At 43.7% G+C, this 17887-nt stretch overlaps 1 protein-coding gene and 1 long non-coding RNA gene across 2 annotated transcripts in view; one reads left to right on the forward strand and one right to left on the reverse strand.

Annotated features, from left to right (window-relative positions):
- Window positions 1-11736, reverse strand: part of PPP2CB (protein phosphatase 2 catalytic subunit beta) — a 32651-nt gene extending 20915 nt beyond the window's left edge. Inside the window, exon 1 of the mRNA XM_018570643.1 lies at window positions 11256-11736. Within this exon, the coding sequence (XP_018426145.1) occupies window positions 11256-11357 (102 nt within the window). The 5' untranslated portion in view covers window positions 11358-11736. The remainder of the gene's footprint in view (window positions 1-11255) is intronic.
- Window positions 1-11812, forward strand: part of LOC108798843 — a 19521-nt gene extending 7709 nt beyond the window's left edge. The window contains exons 2-3 of the long non-coding RNA XR_001941981.1: window positions 6735-6745; window positions 11733-11812. This is a non-coding gene — a long non-coding RNA (uncharacterized LOC108798843). The remainder of the gene's footprint in view (window positions 1-6734; window positions 6746-11732) is intronic.
- The last annotated feature ends 6075 nt before the right edge of the window (window positions 11813-17887 follow it).

Here is a 17887-nt window from a genome sequence, read left to right on the forward strand (position 1 = left end):
AAAAAAAAAAAAAAAAAAAAAAAAAAGGGATATTTTTTCAGAATCTGCACTGTGGTTATGTCACGACTGTAAACAGTGCTTAAAAGAGCAATTCCAGGCATTAACCAAATCAACCCCCAAACCTCCATCTACCCCTCTAGAGCATATTGCAACTTTTTCTAATTTTACTTTATTCCTGCAGTGAGCAACAACCTATTACTCTGTGACATCATCACTAGGCTTGTAAAATTCTTGCACTGCAGAGAGCTAAGTTCCTATTGACTTAGTCATGCCCCCAGAACTGCACCTCCCCTTTCCTACACAAAGGCTCTTGGGTTTAAGGAAGCAGCTTGGTTTTGCTTGGTAATAAAATATTATATGCATGTGGAATGCAACAAAGAGGGGTGGGGATAGGTGGAGTTCTGTAATCAGAAGGCAGCACTGCTTGGGATTTCAGTGCAGTAAAGTGACTGTGTTGTCAGTATAAACATGATGTTAAAAGCACACTGATTTGTCGCTTCGCAGACAAACAGGTATTTTTGCTTTGTATTTGCAGGGTTTCAAGGGAAAAAAAAAAAATGTTAAAAATGCATGTATTTTTCCCCGTTTTTTTTGGACATACACCTTAAGGCTGGGTGTACGGATTATGCGCGTTTGACACGTGTTTTTACCGCGATTTGCGGTAAAAGAAACGTGCAAACGCGCCTTTACGAGGGCTATCCGGCTGTATCCTAATGGATACGTGCGGCAAATACGCCCCAAAGAAGCTCCTGTAAAACGCCCAGGTGGGAACCATGCCCATAGGCAATTATTGGTTTTCACATGTTGAGCGTTTTACAGCGCGTAGGAAAGCCAGGCCTTAGAAAGCTCTTAATGTGTGTGCCAATATGTGCACCACCTATTTATCAAGCTCACACACACAAATATTTAAAATATGCTGGAAAGCCAATATAAAACATACCAAGAAAAATGTAATCCTCTTTTGGAATGAGCAAAACATATTAAGCATTTCAAGTTGAAACAAAAAGAAATCAGGCTGAATAAATGTTCATTAGGCCCCATTCACACCTAGGCGTATTGTAATATGCGCGTCTGTCGCGCGGTAAAAAGTCACGCGATTCCGAAGGCTACTTGGCTGTATCCCAATGGAAAACGCCCTACAAAACGGCCCAAAGTAGTCCCGGGACCTTTTCAGGCGTGGGCCGTTTTGTAGGGCGTTAGGGACGGGCGGAAATACGGCAAGGTGGGAACGAGGGCATTGACAATGCAATTTATATTTTTGACCGTTTTGTAGAGCGTTCGTCGAGTGTAGAACGCCCTACAAAACGGTCAGGTGTGAACGAGGCCTTATAGTTAGAACAGAGATGGTCAAAAATGTTTCTATATTGTGGGTGACTATTAAAATCATGATGCTGCCACAAAAAACTGTCTTGTCTAAATTGTACAACATTGGATGGGAAAAAAAGAGTTTCTCTCCAAACTACAATAAATTTGGGAGGCCCAGTCAGGGAGAGTGGTTAAAGAGCTGCAGCATCAAAGATAAGATACCACAGTCAAAGTTCCAGATAGAAAGAAAGACTTGTGAATTGGGCTTTGTGGCCCAACATACACTGCTCATTCAGCTGTGAATGCCAGGGTCAAAGTCCCTTTCAGCCATAAACTACGGTATTTGGAAATTAAAAAGTTATTACCTTCAACAATAAAAACACCATATCAGGTTACAAAGTCACAAACAATACATTTAAAGCTTAAGAAGCTTGCCAGAGCATGATAGATGGATGGACTGAGAGACAGAGATTGATTATTTTGTGTGGCAAACCATCATTCCTGTCTCTGCACAGAAAAGAAAAGTCAAAGATTTTCCAAAATTTGAGAATCTCCATGTGGTAATGATCACTTCTAAAGATCAGAAGCGCTCATTGCAACACCCCTACCTTATCAAACTGTTAAATGTGATGCTTGACCCAATCACATTGCTCATTTTTGGGGGGTTCAGTATGGCTAAGTCCTAGTCTCTTGACTGGTTATATTGAATATTTGAGATGAGATTTATTATATCTGTAGACATAGGAAGGGCACTGCTATTTTCCAGGAGGAAATCAAAACAAAGTACATTTTACAAAAGTACACAGTGCTGCTGCATGTCTACATTTTCCCTATAACATAACAAATCAACACTTCTTGAGTTCAGGTCCACTTTAAAGGAAAGCCAAGCTAATAATCTGAAATACTAACATGGCAATGAATTGTACCAAAATATGTTTTATATCCGTTATAAAACCTTGTAAGGCTTGCAACAAAATGGATTTTGAGGTCTTTTCAACTCCTCTTTACTATATGCCATATGGATGGCTATGGTGCTCATTGAACCGACAACCTACACAATGTCTGACACACACTATAACTAAAAACGGCATACAACTTTCTAAACTGACAACACTGCTCTGTCAACAGAAAAGCAATAAATAGAGAGAGAAGTCTGTAGTCAATAAGTTTGCAGTAAAACTAACTGCAGGCTCCAAGCTCACTACTGTGATGGACTACAATCTCACTAGAGACTGTAGTCCATCACAGTAGCCTGGTGCAGTGGCTACTTTACAATACACACAGGGTCCATGGGGAAGAAAAGTAGCCACCCTCCAGAAGGAAGGACAGTGTCGGCACCAATTCAGAGATGATCTGAGGATCTACAGCTGAGTGATACACAATGTACATGTTTTTTAATAGTTAAAAAGATACTTGAATGTATTTTTTAGATTCAACATCTGAGTTTAGTGTCACTTTAAATGGATATAAGGCAACCGTTTTACCTATAAGAAATAGAGTGGCGTCCTCTCTCTAACCTACTGGACAGTAAAAGAGCACAAGTAGACTGATGAGTTCATCCCTCTGCTCTTTAGGCTCTCTCCTCCTATCAGCATGCTGCGTGCGAGTACTTTTGCATACAGCACACCTAATTTTCTCACAGTCCTACCACTGCCTGTCCGAGTTTCTGTGCTGCAGTATAGAGGACTGCAAGAGTCTGATATCAAGATAAAAAGCTACTTACAAAAACTGCACTCAAAGCAACTTTTTAAACTATACAATTGTACCCTGCAAACACCCGATTACTTACCTGCCCAGCTGCTCTTACCACTGAACTCCATTGCATTGGAGAGAAGCCTGTTGAAAGATCTGCAAAATTCAGCACATGTCCAGGTGTATTTGGCCCATTCATGCCAAGAACGGGATGAGTGTGTATACTGTATGGTGCCTGCACTGTAAAGTGTACAAAAATAAAGAAGAAAGAAAGATCGCAGTGGGAAAGAGGGAGAATTATTTTGGCAGACGATACCTTAACATAGTAGGTGAGGTTGAATAATGACAAGGGTCCATCTAGTTCAACCTATGTGTGTGTCTGTCTGTATAACCCTTCCCATATCCTTGTATATGAAGTGAAAGAAGAAACTCATCTAAAAGTTTCTTGAATTTATCAATACTTTCAGAGGATACCGTTGCCTGTGGAAGGGAATTCCACATTTTTACTATGCGCACAGTATAAAAAGCCCCTTTCCCAGTGTAAGATTGAACCCCCTCTTCTAACCTTTCTGTGTCCTCTTACAAGTCTCTACTACCCCAAATCCCTACCCTCCCAGCATTTTTTTCCTTTCATACTTACACTTTAAATACTCCCCCATCCTCAGGAACATATACTTCCCATTCACTTCCCACGGCTGTTAGGTGCTAGGAGACACAGGAAAAATCCAGTACTTCCAGATATAAAACATGTGATAATGCTGCACCAGTCAGCGCTGTCACAGATCAGTCAATAGCTCTGTATGAGCTACGACTCTGGTACAACTCCTTGCTTACACAGGGCTCTGTGTTCACTCCTGCTGGGTGAAGAGAGGGGCGGGAGAGCAGCAGCCAGACAAGAATGAGGTCTGCATTAAAATAATCCTGATGCCTTGCCTCAAATTGGCAAAATGTACAAAGTCACTTTATGTCCTCCGCTGAATCAGGTACCCAAAAGATCAGGCAAAATGTGAAGCAGATATTTTGGTAGAATAAGGCAGATAAGCCGGCATTCACACCTCAGCAACATGAAGCATACACGTTTTCAGCACATTTTTGCACATTTATATGCACATTTCATGCGCGAACACAAAGTCCCCAGTTTTTGCGAGCAGATCTTGACACATTGATGTAATTGGGCAAGTGCCCGTTAAAATGTGCAGAAATGCACAAAACCGCAGCAAACACAAGTTTATGAGCATTTCCATTGGAGTCTATGGGCCAAGAAGCGCAGGACCTGCCAAAAAGAAGCTCACGTACTTTCTTCAAGCGACAATACGCTTAGATGTGAACAGGGCCATAGAAATGAATGGGGGGTTTTTGGTGCATTTTTTATCTTTTGTTTCAGGCACAAAAAAAGCGCTACAAACTGCTCAGTGTGAATGAGGGCTTAAGCCCTAATACCCCATCATTTAATAATCTGAGCTTCAGTTACAGAGACTGTTAAATGACATGGAATGAAGACAAAAAGGCCCGTTTACACCTGTTGCAGTAATGCGTGGTAAAACACATGGGTTACCATAAGGTTCCAGCCTCTGAATCCCTCCTCCTGAAGCTTTTTTGCATTTCTGCACATATGCCCGTTCTCCCATTGACTATAATAGGCTGCCAATAGGCCATTAGAATGGATTTAAATGTCTAATTGGATTTAAATGTAAATCAAAGCCAAAAGGGCAGCACAGGCCTAGTCACTGGAAAACAATAAGCTCTAAACTGGGGTCTCAAAGAAGAACTCCAGGGAAAATTATTAACCCTCGAAGTGGGGCTACCAACATGTTCTATACACAGTATATAGAACATGAGGACACTGAGGGACATGGCATCGCTTCAGTTTAGGAGGAGACAGGCCTGAGGGAGCGCCATCACAGCTGGCCAGCTCCAAGGATCAGCGAGTATAACTTTATTTTCCTCCCTAGACCAAAACAAGCAGTTACCCTGGTAGTGTGGGGGGCAATTATTATAATAATTGCTAAATCAGAGAAAGCACCAGTTCTTCCAGTGAATTGGGCTCCGTTGCCTAGGCACTGGCAAAGGGAAGGTGTGTGCGTGTAGGCAGGCTTTCAGGAGAGATGATCTTCATTCATAGTATAAGCCAGCTACATGTCATCTGGCTACACTGTGGCACGCTATGTGAATAACAGACTGAACTGAATGAAAGAACATGCCATGAGGTACAAGACCTGTGTGAATAGGCTTTTATTGAAGCAGCTATCCACGGATTCAAGTTCCTAAAAGTAATTATTCCATTGAAGTGACTCAATAAAGGTTTGGTCTGACTGCCCTAGTATTTAGCATATGAGTCAAGTAATGACTGCTTTCCTGAAATCCAAATCAAAATAGGCTGCATGGCTTATAGAACAAAAAGCCTTTAAAGTGTATGTCAAGTCACAAACTTGGATAGCGTGGGATGGATTAGAACTCCTGTTGGGTTTCTTCTGCTATCCAGGTTCCATTAGGGAAATTTCTCCTTACTTCACATCCTGCGACTACCCTTTCAACAGACAGGAAGTAAGGAAAAATTTAGTCAAAGTACCTAGCTATCCCCATTCTACTAAAGAAAAGTATTCCTATTTCTGTGTGCATTGCAGTAGGAGAGCTCCCCTCACTTCCTGTCTGGTAAAAGGTTGTTACTTACACATCTGCAATGGATTTTTCTAGGTAAATTTGTTTCAACAATTCAATGATCAATAGGATGGAGACCATTGGAGAACAGCAATTCTCAAACTGTCTGAACCATTCTAGGACAGACAGATATTAAAACTATTCCAGTATAGCTTTAGATGTGTGTTCAGGGGCATTGCTGACCACATGCATACATTATATCCTTTCCTGGCAAAACAATTCTGCTGCCTTGACTGCCAAGATCATTCCCATTCACTGGGTATGGGGGAGGGGGAAAGGGTTCTTGGGAGATTTAGTTCTGGGGGAGATGCCTACATCAACAGAAACCCACCTCCCGACAGCACCCCTGTATGAATTCAACAAACCTGGTGTCACAGGAGTAACAAAAACATATGCTACATAAACAATTTTAGAATTTAATATTGAAGATTACTATTTCTATTTGCCTCAAACCAAAAATATTAAAATTTACACTTACCTTGTTGGCAACCCTGACAGTAGTACTCAAAAGGTTGGCAAGATTCTTCAGCACCACTCCTGTAGGCCACTGCCTCTCTCAGAGCTTGAGGTTAAATTACAGGTATCCCCAGCAATGTCTTTAGGTTACTAAACTCTCATTTTATGTTACCTGCAGTGTGATGTAGTTGTAAGCAGTGTTTTTGCTTTTTTTTAAAACAAAAAATGTATCTTATTTGTGTATCACTCAGCTGTAGATCCTCAAATCATCTCTGAATGCATGCGGACACCGTCCTTCCTTCTGGACGGGGGCTACTTTTGTTGCTCATGGTGCCTGTGGGTGTTGTAAAGTAGCCGCCACTCCAAGCTCACTCCCGTGATGGACTACAATCTCACTTTTAGATTATTCATTTGTACTGAGATTGAAGTGCATCATGGGAGTGAGCTTGGAGCGGTGGCTACTTTACAACACACAAAACTATGGAGAACAAAATTTGATGATGATCTACAGCTGAGTGATACACAAATAAGATACCAGGGGTGTGGAATACCTATCGCCCAACACCCAGGACATGGAGTTCCAGGCGGGTAGTTTTTGTACATTTAGCCCTGCTTCAGGCAAGCAAAGCTAAATGTAGAGCGGGGAGCAGTTACATGTTTTATACAAGCGATCTGATCAGGTCACTTGTACCAGCCTGTCTGTCAGGATGTTGAGTGGGGATGTTCTTCGCTCTGCGTGATTAGTGAGGCTAGAGCGCTGTAATCACTGTTCTTTGTTGGAGGGCAGGTTCTATAAAGAGAACCTGTCACCTCCAAGCTATAAGCCCCTATAAGCTTGTAAGCACCTGTGTGATAGGAATAAAATTAGGTGAACAAAAAAGTTATGAAAAAGTTAAAAAATAAAATATTTAATAAAACGCACGCGTAGTCCTTTTTCACCGTCAGTACGGGTGTATTATCTGTTCGCCGTACTGCTGTCCACCGCAGCCCTGCGCTATGCATTTTGAATTTCGCTCACAAATTGCAAGCACTCTGTCACCTGACCAATGAGAAGTGCTTAGCACAGTACGGTTTTGATTAAAACTATTTTCTTGTATCGGGACAAATAGATTGTGATGAGGGACAAGTAGATCCAGGCCCCCGCTTAGCCCTTGGGCAAGTCGTTTTTTTAAAAAAATTCCACACCCCTGGATACATTTTTATTACAGGCATTTATATAATGCTGACAATTTATACAGTGCTTTACATACTACACATTCACATCAGTCCCTGCCCTCAAAGAGCTTACAATCTAAGGTCCCTTTCGGACATTCATACATACATGGCAATTTAGACAGGAGCCAATTAACCTTCCAGCATGTCTTTGGAGTGTGGGAGGAATCCTACGCAAGCACGCGGAGAACATGCAAACTCAAATAGTTATGGTACTTAAATGTATTTTTAAGATTTAGTGTGACTAACAACTCCGAGTGAGCATGCATTTACATCCAACTTGCCCCTCCCCCCCCCAAACACAGTGGTTTAGCATTAGTTCTCTGTTGTCAGAGACGATGTCATTACAGTGTACAAGTTCCCGTTTCCAGTGACAGAGCATGAGGACTGTGTAGAGGTGGCCACTATGTGACAATCTCTGGCAGACAGTTGCTGATATACATTTTGCATAGCCATGGGTTTTACCTTAAATAACCAGCATTTGCTGATCCACTAACATCCTAAGAAAGTGATTCTATTTCAATAGTTTGGCTAAATGTTTTCTAAAGGACAATTTGTGATACACCCCAAATTACCACCTCCAGAGCACTTTTTTCTATTTTACCCTGTACCAAAACAAATAAATACAAAATTGTGTGCGTCTTGTAAAGTGTATTTAAAGCCACAACCTTTCATTTTCATTGGATAAAGAAGAAAAGGCCCTGTGTTTTGTTTTTGCGAATGTCTCCATGAGAAGAATTTCCTTTACTTCCTGTCTAGAAATGAAAGTAGGTAGAGATCTCTCAGAAGAAGGGGAAATTCACTCCAACATCTCTGAACAGAAAGTGTCCCCATTGGAAGATTTGCCCCACTGTTCTGGTAACAACTCAAAATTTGGGCCCAAGGAGGGCAGTCCAGAGTGTGATAAAAACCTGGGACAGCAGCAGCCATGACCTTGGTAACGTTTTATTCAGCAGGAGATTCTCATTTTCTACACGTGAACCGGGCGGCTGTACAGTGCTGCATTAGTGATGCCCCCTCGCCATAGATTTTGGGGTTCCCCACTCCTCTGGAGGACCCAGGACTAAGGATGGAGACGGGGAGGAGACTGGGGAACAACCGTTTCCCCAACCGTTCTGTGAGCAGTGACTCAGGAAGTGCTGTGCTTGCCGAGTCACAGCTGTCAGAGGCCGGCTGAAATACCGGTTACCCAGGGGATGAGGCAAAATGCTGTGCTCGATCTCCTGCATTGAAGGGCAGAGGAGACATCTGGGGTCTAAAAGACGCCAGATATTTCCAAAAAGAGGACCTGTCACCTCCAAATGTCACACAGGGGCTTGTTATCCCCTGTGTAATAGCAATAAAGTTAGGTAAAAAAATTAAATTAAAACCAACCCCGCCATCTGCATAAGGCATGCACGAGTGCATAAGGCACACACGTGTTCCAAACCAGCTATGTTGTCCTAGATTGTTCACTTCTCCTGCCTTCTCCAAACTCTTCACCAGCATTTTTTTTTATTCTTTAGGGCCTCTGCTTTCAGAAAATATATATTTGTTTGGAAGTATTAAACAGTTTTCTAGCCCCCCCGAAAAATCAGATTTGAACTGTGTGCACGTGCAAACATTAAGAAATCGATCCGGATGGCAAGTGGTTAAAATGTACACAAACCTTAAACCTATCTTTCAGCATATTTGGCATCATTCATCACTGTATAGTTGTCTGTGGCAACATTTCTTAGTGGGAGATGCCATCAGTAACAGCAGTTCTTGTTGCAGGGTGACAACGCTAAGCCACTGCTGTGCAATTAGCAGAATTGTCATCCTGGCGTGTGTGCTCCATCAGTTGTTTGCTGGGCTGTCCATGCGACCCGAGAGACAGCCCTACGTCCATCCATCTGAAGGAGCGCACATGCCAGGATCACAACACTGACAGCCTCAAGCAGGACATGCCGTTAGTAGCGGAATCTCCCAGTAAGAAATGTTGCAACAAATTCACAAAAAACTATTTGTTTAGGAAAACTGTATAGAGGGAGGCATGATCCCAAACAAAGATTTGGGGTTTACCCTTTAAGAAAAGTAAGAGAAGTGTGTTTGTTGCACATCAAACTCTGATCATTTCTTTCATCTTCTATCACCCATGCAAGCAACACGACAGAAGGAATCTCTTTAACTAGAATCAGTTCTTGTGTTTCTTTTGCTTAGCAACCAAGATCTGCAACAGCTTGTGCCAGCCACATACAACAGCTCTGAGAGGACATGCAGAATAAGAAACCAGCTTCCTCTATCACGAGCATAACTGCCATGGCTTATTTGCTGTTATTGATCAAACAAATATTACTTAATGATTCTATTTTGTTGTAATTTTCTGGACATCTGCAGTTTGGGACAAAGGCATTTTTACAGATATTAGATTTAAGTCCCGATTTGGCTTTTTTTTATATTAGATTATTATTAGGCATACATGGACCCCCATCCACATGTATATGTTTTGTAGTAATAAAACAAAAGGACATCTGAAATGTTTAGCTCTGTTCCTTCCTTAAACCTCTGTGTGCCACTAAATAAACCCATCACATTGTGGTGACCTATGCCATCAGGTTAACAAGAAAAGATGGCATCCACAAAAGTTCCTGTACTTAAGAGTATATGCAGTATACTGCACAGAGATACAGCAGAATCACAGCATGCATTGCCATGAATACCACTGAGCAGGCAGTTTTAAATTATAACTAGGGATGCATCGATACTAGTACCGATATCGGTGCCGATACAGAGTATTTGAGCGAGTACTCGTACTAGCCCAAATGCTCCGATGCCTAGCACGAGTACTTCCTGTATCAGGAAGCCGGGCAGCGCGTCATTACACGCTGCCTGGTTTCCTGATTGGCCGGGAAGCGGATTCTTGCTCTCTCGTCACTTTTGATGAGAGCATGGAGCCGACTTCCCAGCCAATCAGAAAGCCGGGTGCCGTGTAATGACGCAGCGCCCGGCATTCTGATTGGCCGGGAAGCTGGCTTCATGCTCCCTCGTCATTACATGGCGCCCGGCTTCCTGATTGGCCGGCCAGACGGTTCCGGAGGAAGGCCGCATTCTGGCTCAAGAGGCCCCCAGGGGTGACAGGCTGGACATAACGAGGTATGAGGGGACACACTTTCTTGGTAATCGGGAAACCGGGTGGCGAGTCTTTACACGCTGCCCGGCTAATCACTAAGCCAGGTGGTGAGGCTTTATACGCCACCTGGCTTCCTGAATGGGACTTCGGTTACTCAGTAATTGGTATCGGCGAGTACCGGAAAAAATTATCGGTACTCATACTCTGTACCAAAATGCCGATATCAGTGCATCCCTAATTACATTACATCCTTATAACCATGTAATTCAGATTTGTAGCAAAATAAATTACACCTGACAGCAGATAACCCTGGATCACGGTGCTAAAAATGAAAAGGGCCCACGTACATGCGCAAGTTTTAGGGACTAGGGCATTTATATACTACGTAGGCGAGGGATGGGGCGACCAGGGCCGACACGCAGGCGAGGGATCGGAGGGGCTAGGGACCCCGATGCAGGCGAGGGATCGGAGGGGCTAGGGACCCCGATGCAGGCGAGGGATCGGAGGGGCTAGGGACCCCGATGCAGGCGAGGGATCGGAGGGGCTAGGGACCCCGATGCAGGCGAGGGATCGGAGGGGCTAGGGCCCTTATACATCTAAAATAATATCTGCATTAGATCATGGACTAGGGGCCTTATATAAGGACTCTATAAAATGGTCACAGCTATGCCTCCGAATATAGGGCAGGCTATAGAGTACAATAATGTCCCTGTGATCGGAATGTGACACCAGCAGACCCCCAGGCCAGGTGACCGCAGCGTGCCTCTTCCAGCCCACTGACCGCATTACTTTCAGCAGAAATCATGACACAGGAATATATAGACGCGTTCCGCAGGCTCACCTTCTCGCACAGGGTGCGCACTTGGCTCTCGTTGAGTTGCTTGCAGTCATTGAGCTGCTCGATCCATTGGTCCAGCTCTTTGGTGAACGTCTTGTCCTCCATATTCAGCAGCACCTCCCCGAGCACCCTCGGGACAGCTAGCTACACAATACGGCACAGTCACCTCCTCCTGTCACACACACACACAGTCACACCCTTCTCCAAAAGCAGGGCCGCGGCGCCGCTCTGTACGTGTAGCACAAGGTATCGCGGTATACCCGCTGTGTGTGTCAGAGGAGAAGGCCGCTGCGCCGCTGTGTCGTTGTTTCCGTCCTCCTCCTCATTCAATTTCGCCTTCACCCCCCTCCTGCACCGGGAGCGCGCACCGAAAAGAAGGAAGAGTGCAGCTGCGCACGAAGAGGCCAAAACGGAACGACGGGAGGAGCCGGAGAGAAAAGCGTGCGCGCTCACAGCAGAATGGTAAACAGCAGGGATAAGACGCAAAGGCACGAGGGCGCGCCCGCAGCTGTCGCTAGGCTATAGCAGAGCTTAGTGCAGTCGCACTTTACGGTGTGCGTTCATAAGGAGTTTCTGCGCAGACGCGGAAAATCAGCGTACAGCAGTTTTTTTAATTTTTTTTCCTAGCGTGCTTTATTAACAGCGTCGATATTCTGAAGCGTCAAAGTCAAATAGCCTATGCATGCAAGACCCGACCCGATTCCCCCCGCAGCTAGGGGCCGCTTTGTCAGACAGACTTCTGGGAGGGGGAGGCCTACAGTTATTGCAGTTACATTATTCCACGTTGGTCAAACCGCACAGTCACTTATTACCTGGGACCCCTTGTCTGCATGGGCTATTTTCTTTAAAATGTAACCTTGGCCTTTAAGACGGAAGAAAATTAAATTACGTATATAAAACATTATTGTCAAAGCTGGATTCCACTTGGATATTAAATACACTATATTCATAAATCTTTACATACATTTTGTAACTGCAGCTAGTGTAAGTACCAGAATTTGATTTGGCATCAGCCTATAGTCATCCCCTATACAGGGGGGAGGGGCAGGGAGTTAGTGTGTAGCACTGAGATCAGATGCACTGCAAGCAAATATACACACTGCCACTGCTAGTTATTGTTACTATCACTGGGATGGGGGAAAGGTAAGAGCCAGGAAAGGACCCTGACCCTGGTTAATGGGTCACATACCTGGTGGCAGTCAGATACACTTAAATGGTAGGTGGTCAGATACGTGCACCATGTGCTCCAAGATGGAGCAGATACACTTAAATGGTAGGTGGTCAGATACGTGCCCCATGTGCTCCAAGATGGAGACTCTCATAGTTTAGAGTTAGGACCGCACTATAAGAGGTGCCTTGGCGCGGCAGTGCGGCTTACACATCCTTTGCAGAAGACGTGTATCCAAACCTCTGTCATTGTCCTTAGTGGTGAGACAAGTTGTTTTACATGCTAGTTTGTGAGTGTGCCATGATGCCTTTCTACTGAGATACGTGCACCAGGCTCACACCTATCCATCATTCCAGTGACAGTCTCTGTAGACTCAGGAGCTATTCTGTAAAGCCCCATTCACACCTGCATCAAGAAAGTGCGTTTTTCATTGAGTGCGCGCCCAGTGAGAGTGACTGATTCTGAAACCACATGTAATCGTGTCACATACGATTACATGCGGTGTGCCGGCATTTAAATACAGTGGCTATCACCTGATCATTAAAGGAGAACTACGGGGTCAGTGTTTTTCCCCATAGTTCTCCTTAGGGTAACGGGAGGACACAAACTAGCGTCCTCCCGTCACCCTAAGCTCAGTATAAAGCGAGCTACAGCTCGCAGTATACTGAGATGCCGCAGTATACCGCGAGCTACAGCTCGCAGTATACCGAGACACCGCAGCTGAAGCGGATCACGACAATTATGTCTGGATCCGCCCAGCTGGGTGAGTGACAGCTGGCTCTGCCTATCTAGAGGCAGAGCCAGCTGTACCCGCCCCCTCCCCGTCCGTTCCACCAGTCAGCGCTGGTGGATCGGAGCGCGGAGGGGGGAATCCAGCCCCTCCACTGTCACGGCAGAGAGCCGTGACAGGATCGAGAGGTGAGCGAACCCGGTATGTGTTCGCTCACTTCCCGATCTACTGAGCCGACCTGTGACAGTCTCATTGTCACAGGTCGGCTAGAACTACGAGTTGAGTGAAAAGCACTCACCTCATAGTTCTCCTTTAACTTGAACGGATGACAGCTGCCGTTTGTAAATGACAGATTAAGAATACCTGTTGCAGGAAAACACAAGTTCCTGACGCAGGAATCCCTAATCGCACCTAAACATATAGATGTGAATGGGGTCTAAATCCCTCCCACCGCAATTTGCCACACTCCATTCTTAGGGCCCTCGTATATGTGGGAGATCAGGAACTAGGGCCCGTACGTGGGAGATCAGGAACTAGGGCCCGTACGTGGGAGATCAGGGACTAGTGCCCATTTAAAGCACCATTTGCCACACTCCTTTCCCAGAAATTTCCATAAAAACTAATTTAAAAAAAATATATATATTTATTTTACCGGGTCTGCCGATTTGTGACGGAGGAAGTCATTCTTCTTCCTCTCGACATTGCACCTGTTTTAGTCCTCCATCGCCATGCCTGGGGTAGTGAAGCAGGGAAGGTGATATTTTATATGGCATTGACTTGAAAGGCCACTTTTCACTGTTCAGCTATGAGACGTTTAGAACATCATCTCCCCTCCTCACTGCAGCTAAAGAGACGTCTCCGCAGAAGTGATGAGCCTCCATAATCATTATAGCAGCTTACATCTATCAGACACCAATGTGGCAGATCTTTTGCTGAAACACTTTATACTAAAATAAAACTATTAGCTCCTCAATCCCCCTAAATAAATACCAATACAAAAAGTTGCATAATAGCAGCAATAAAAACCTGGCAGATGTTCTCCATTTCTAATAAATAACTGGGCTTTTTGTTGCTGTCTGTATACAGAGGACAGAAAGTAAGGGGACATCTCCCGAATAGGGACAAAGACAGCAATAAATCATCCCTACAGAGGTTCTTAGCCATCCCTACACTGTCCAAAACTAAATACAAAGCTTCGACTGGAGCTGGGCTTTACAGAACACTTTCCTTTTCACAATCTGCTGATTGGATATAGGAGCAGCAGCAAAACACTGATAAGCTATCATCTCTGCTCTCTTGTTCTGACAGCATGTTCAGTGTCAGCACATGTACTGTACATGCAACAGAGACTTATTGCTTCCTAGTGTTGGCTTTTTTTTTTTTTTGCCTATACATTAGCCTCAGGTTTTTATTGAAGCAGTTATTTTTATATCAGCCAGTTAAAAACTTAGGCCTCATTCACACAGACAGCAAGGGGCCGGTAAAACAAGGCGGTTGACCGGAGGTCTTACCAGCCCCCCAATCACCTGCTGCAATGTCAGACAAATAGTGCTCTACACATTGACACGGCAGCAATGCTTTGCATCATGGTAAAAAAATACACAGCATGGCAGACAGTGTCGCTTGTCATCCTTAATGATTGCAATGAATTGGACCGCGTCGCAACTGCATGGGTATGCGGCTGCGGTGCAGTATTGGAGTAGAGAATCCCTATTGGGATAAAAAAAAAAAAAAAACTGCCTTCATCAGACAGCAGTATCGTCTCATGAACACTGGGCAACCGCTGCTCCAACGCCCCTTAAAAAGGGATCCACCATGGAACGCTTTTCAAAGGGCCGTCCATGTAATAATAGATTGTAAGCCCTCAGGGGTAGGGCCCCTCCTTACCATCTTGTCTTGAATTGTATTGTGATTGTAATGTCTGCCCTATATTGTAAAGCGCTGCGCAAACTGCTGGCGCTATATAAATCCTGTATAATAATAGCCTAATATTCAGAAAAGGTCAATGTAAAAATAAATACAACAAATTAACAGTACTTGTTACCAAACAGAGATACATTTTCAGTGTTTCACTTGCTTGGCTCGGGTACTGTGATTACATTTATTTCATACATTTATTTATTATCTTTAAATGGTAGTAGATTTGTTATAAATATATTTGATGATGATGATAATAATAAATACTGAATGGAATAACATGTATAGAATAATATTATTGTAACAGCAGGAAATAAACAATGAAACCCATAAGCAGCCAGAATAATATAATAATAATAATAAAATAACATTTAAGACTAAGGCCTTGTTCACACCAAGCGCGGAGCAAATCCGGACCAGAGCAGGTGCAGACCGGATCAAAACTGCGTCCAATGTATTCCTATGGTATTTCGAGCTCCAGTTCACATCGCAGCGTGCGGATCAAGACCAGATCCAGACCGGATGAAAAAAATGCAGCAAGCCCTATTTTACCTGCTCTGGATCTGGAACGCATCAAAAACGCATCTAAAACGCAAAAACGCATCTAAAACGTGTTTTTTTTAACAAAACCGGCCCTAAACGCATCAAAAACGCATCCAAAACGCGGCACAACCCACTACACTGCGTGTGCAGAAACCTGACCGGATCTGGTCTGCATTTGGTGTGAACAAGGCCTAAATTAATTTTACGTTTTTTTATAGATGCTTGTCTCATGAAACTTCAACAAATCAGCTCAATCCACTGAGAATTGATAACATTTTTATACAGATCTCAAACATTTTCCTTACAATTGACAGTTAAAGAATAAATCAATCATACTCTCACTTAAAGAGGGAGCAGTGTTCGGATTCCATAATTGAGGGATAGTGATTGTAACAACAAGATAAGTATATTGCATGGAGAATCCTCCATATACACATTTTAGCATGGATGGGGGAATCGGGTGACTTTTCCCACAGGGTTGAACAAGAAAAATGTAACCATGTATGGCTAGCTCTAATTAAAGTTGATCAAGGAACCACTAAAATCTTCTAAAATAATCAGTATCACCCTATTGTATTAAAGGAGAAGTATTGAGGAATAAAATATACTTTCCCCAATAATTAGAGCTGGCATAGGACACTGTAGCTGTCACACGCCGGCTCTATATACCGAGAGCTGAACGCTCATGTAACTGCTGATTGATCATGGCCACTTCCCTGACTGTCAGTCACGGCTCCCCTTCTCTTTTCCTGTAGTGCTTATTGGAGGGACAGACATGTAAGGGGGCGGGCACAGCTGGTTCTGGCTCTAGAGAGGCAAAGCCAGCTGCCAATTAGACAGCCAGATGGATCGTGCCAATATTCCCAGGATCCTTCAGAGGTTGTGACGCGGCTTTGAGCTGCCAGCATATAGAAGGAAATAGCCCACTATATGATGACTTTGGGTCACAGGAGAACAATAGTAAATGTACTACTGTGACCCAAAAGAGAAGTAAAGCCAACAAAAAAGGTTTGACCTTACTTCTCTTTTAAGACTCATAGGGTAGATCTGGTTTCTGCAATGTTTTCAATAAACACATCTGTTCAATCTCTTAATTGCAGACACGTCGAACTTGTGCAGCCTTCTCCCTCCCACATTGTGGCCCCATGTTGTTTTTTTTGTTATTTACACTATGTGTGGCTTGGCATGTCTAGAAAACAGGTGTCACAGGGGTGGCTTATATGTGCAGCTGCTCTGTCTGCCCTATGGCATGTATATCTTGAGTCTTCACAAAAGTGTTACTTTTACACTGTTATTGTTGACTTGAAAGGAAATCTTTGATGTCGCCTTTGTCAGCAAGCATTTTATAGGTACCCAGTATCATAATGCATGATGAGGAGACATTCCTGCTGCACATGCTAGTCTCTCCTGTGGGGCTCTAGCGTGACAGATACAATTCTGCAGCAATGGGGATATAAGAACGCTGATTAGTGGACCCAGCTTCCTACACAGCCTGCAGGCTGAATGAATGCAGGGAGGAATTCTCCCCTGATGGGTTGTTGTATTCTGACAGAATATGCCCACCACTGTCAGCATACTTAAACAGAGACTGCAGCTGATTGGCTGTGGTCATTGTTCGGCCGACAATTTTCCACTTGGCTCCTTTAACAAAATTTACTTACTATAATTATTATTATTATACAGGATTTATACAGCGCCAACAGTTTGCGCAGCGCCTTACAATATAACGAAGACATTACAATCATAATACAAAATAAGACAAGATTGTAAGGACGGCCCTGCCCGTGAGAGCTTACAATCTAAAATAATTGACTTTTGTTAAACCGGGTGGTACAGACAGGGCCAAACACAGCTTGAATTTTGGCGGAGTAAGCAGGATTCTGCCAAAAGTTGAGTCGTTTACAACCAGCTTTACAAAAATTATGCTGGCCTTTCCATACCATAGGGGAAGGCGACTGCCAATGGACGGTTTCCACTTGCTGACAATTTTAATAGGAGTTTCAACGGACTTTCAAATAAAACGTTATTTTTATCCCTTCCGGTTACCTCTATACCTGGCCTGTATGTAGTAGATACAATCACCGCAGACAATCTTAATCAGATAATTTGCATCCACGATGATCTTGCATGCAGCAGGTTTCTGGCAAACAATGATTGATTGTATTTGAAGGTCAAAAATAAATATTTCTTTCCTCACCTCACCTGCCTGTCCGGCGTAATAATGGCAGAAAAGGAAATTAGAGGGTAAACAGAAAACTTAGTGTAAAAACGTAGTGT

This window comes from Nanorana parkeri, unplaced genomic scaffold, assembly GCF_000935625.1.
Source record: "Nanorana parkeri isolate BGI_ZX_2015 unplaced genomic scaffold, ASM93562v1 scaffold1564, whole genome shotgun sequence".
NCBI lineage: Eukaryota > Metazoa > Chordata > Amphibia > Anura > Dicroglossidae > Nanorana > Nanorana parkeri.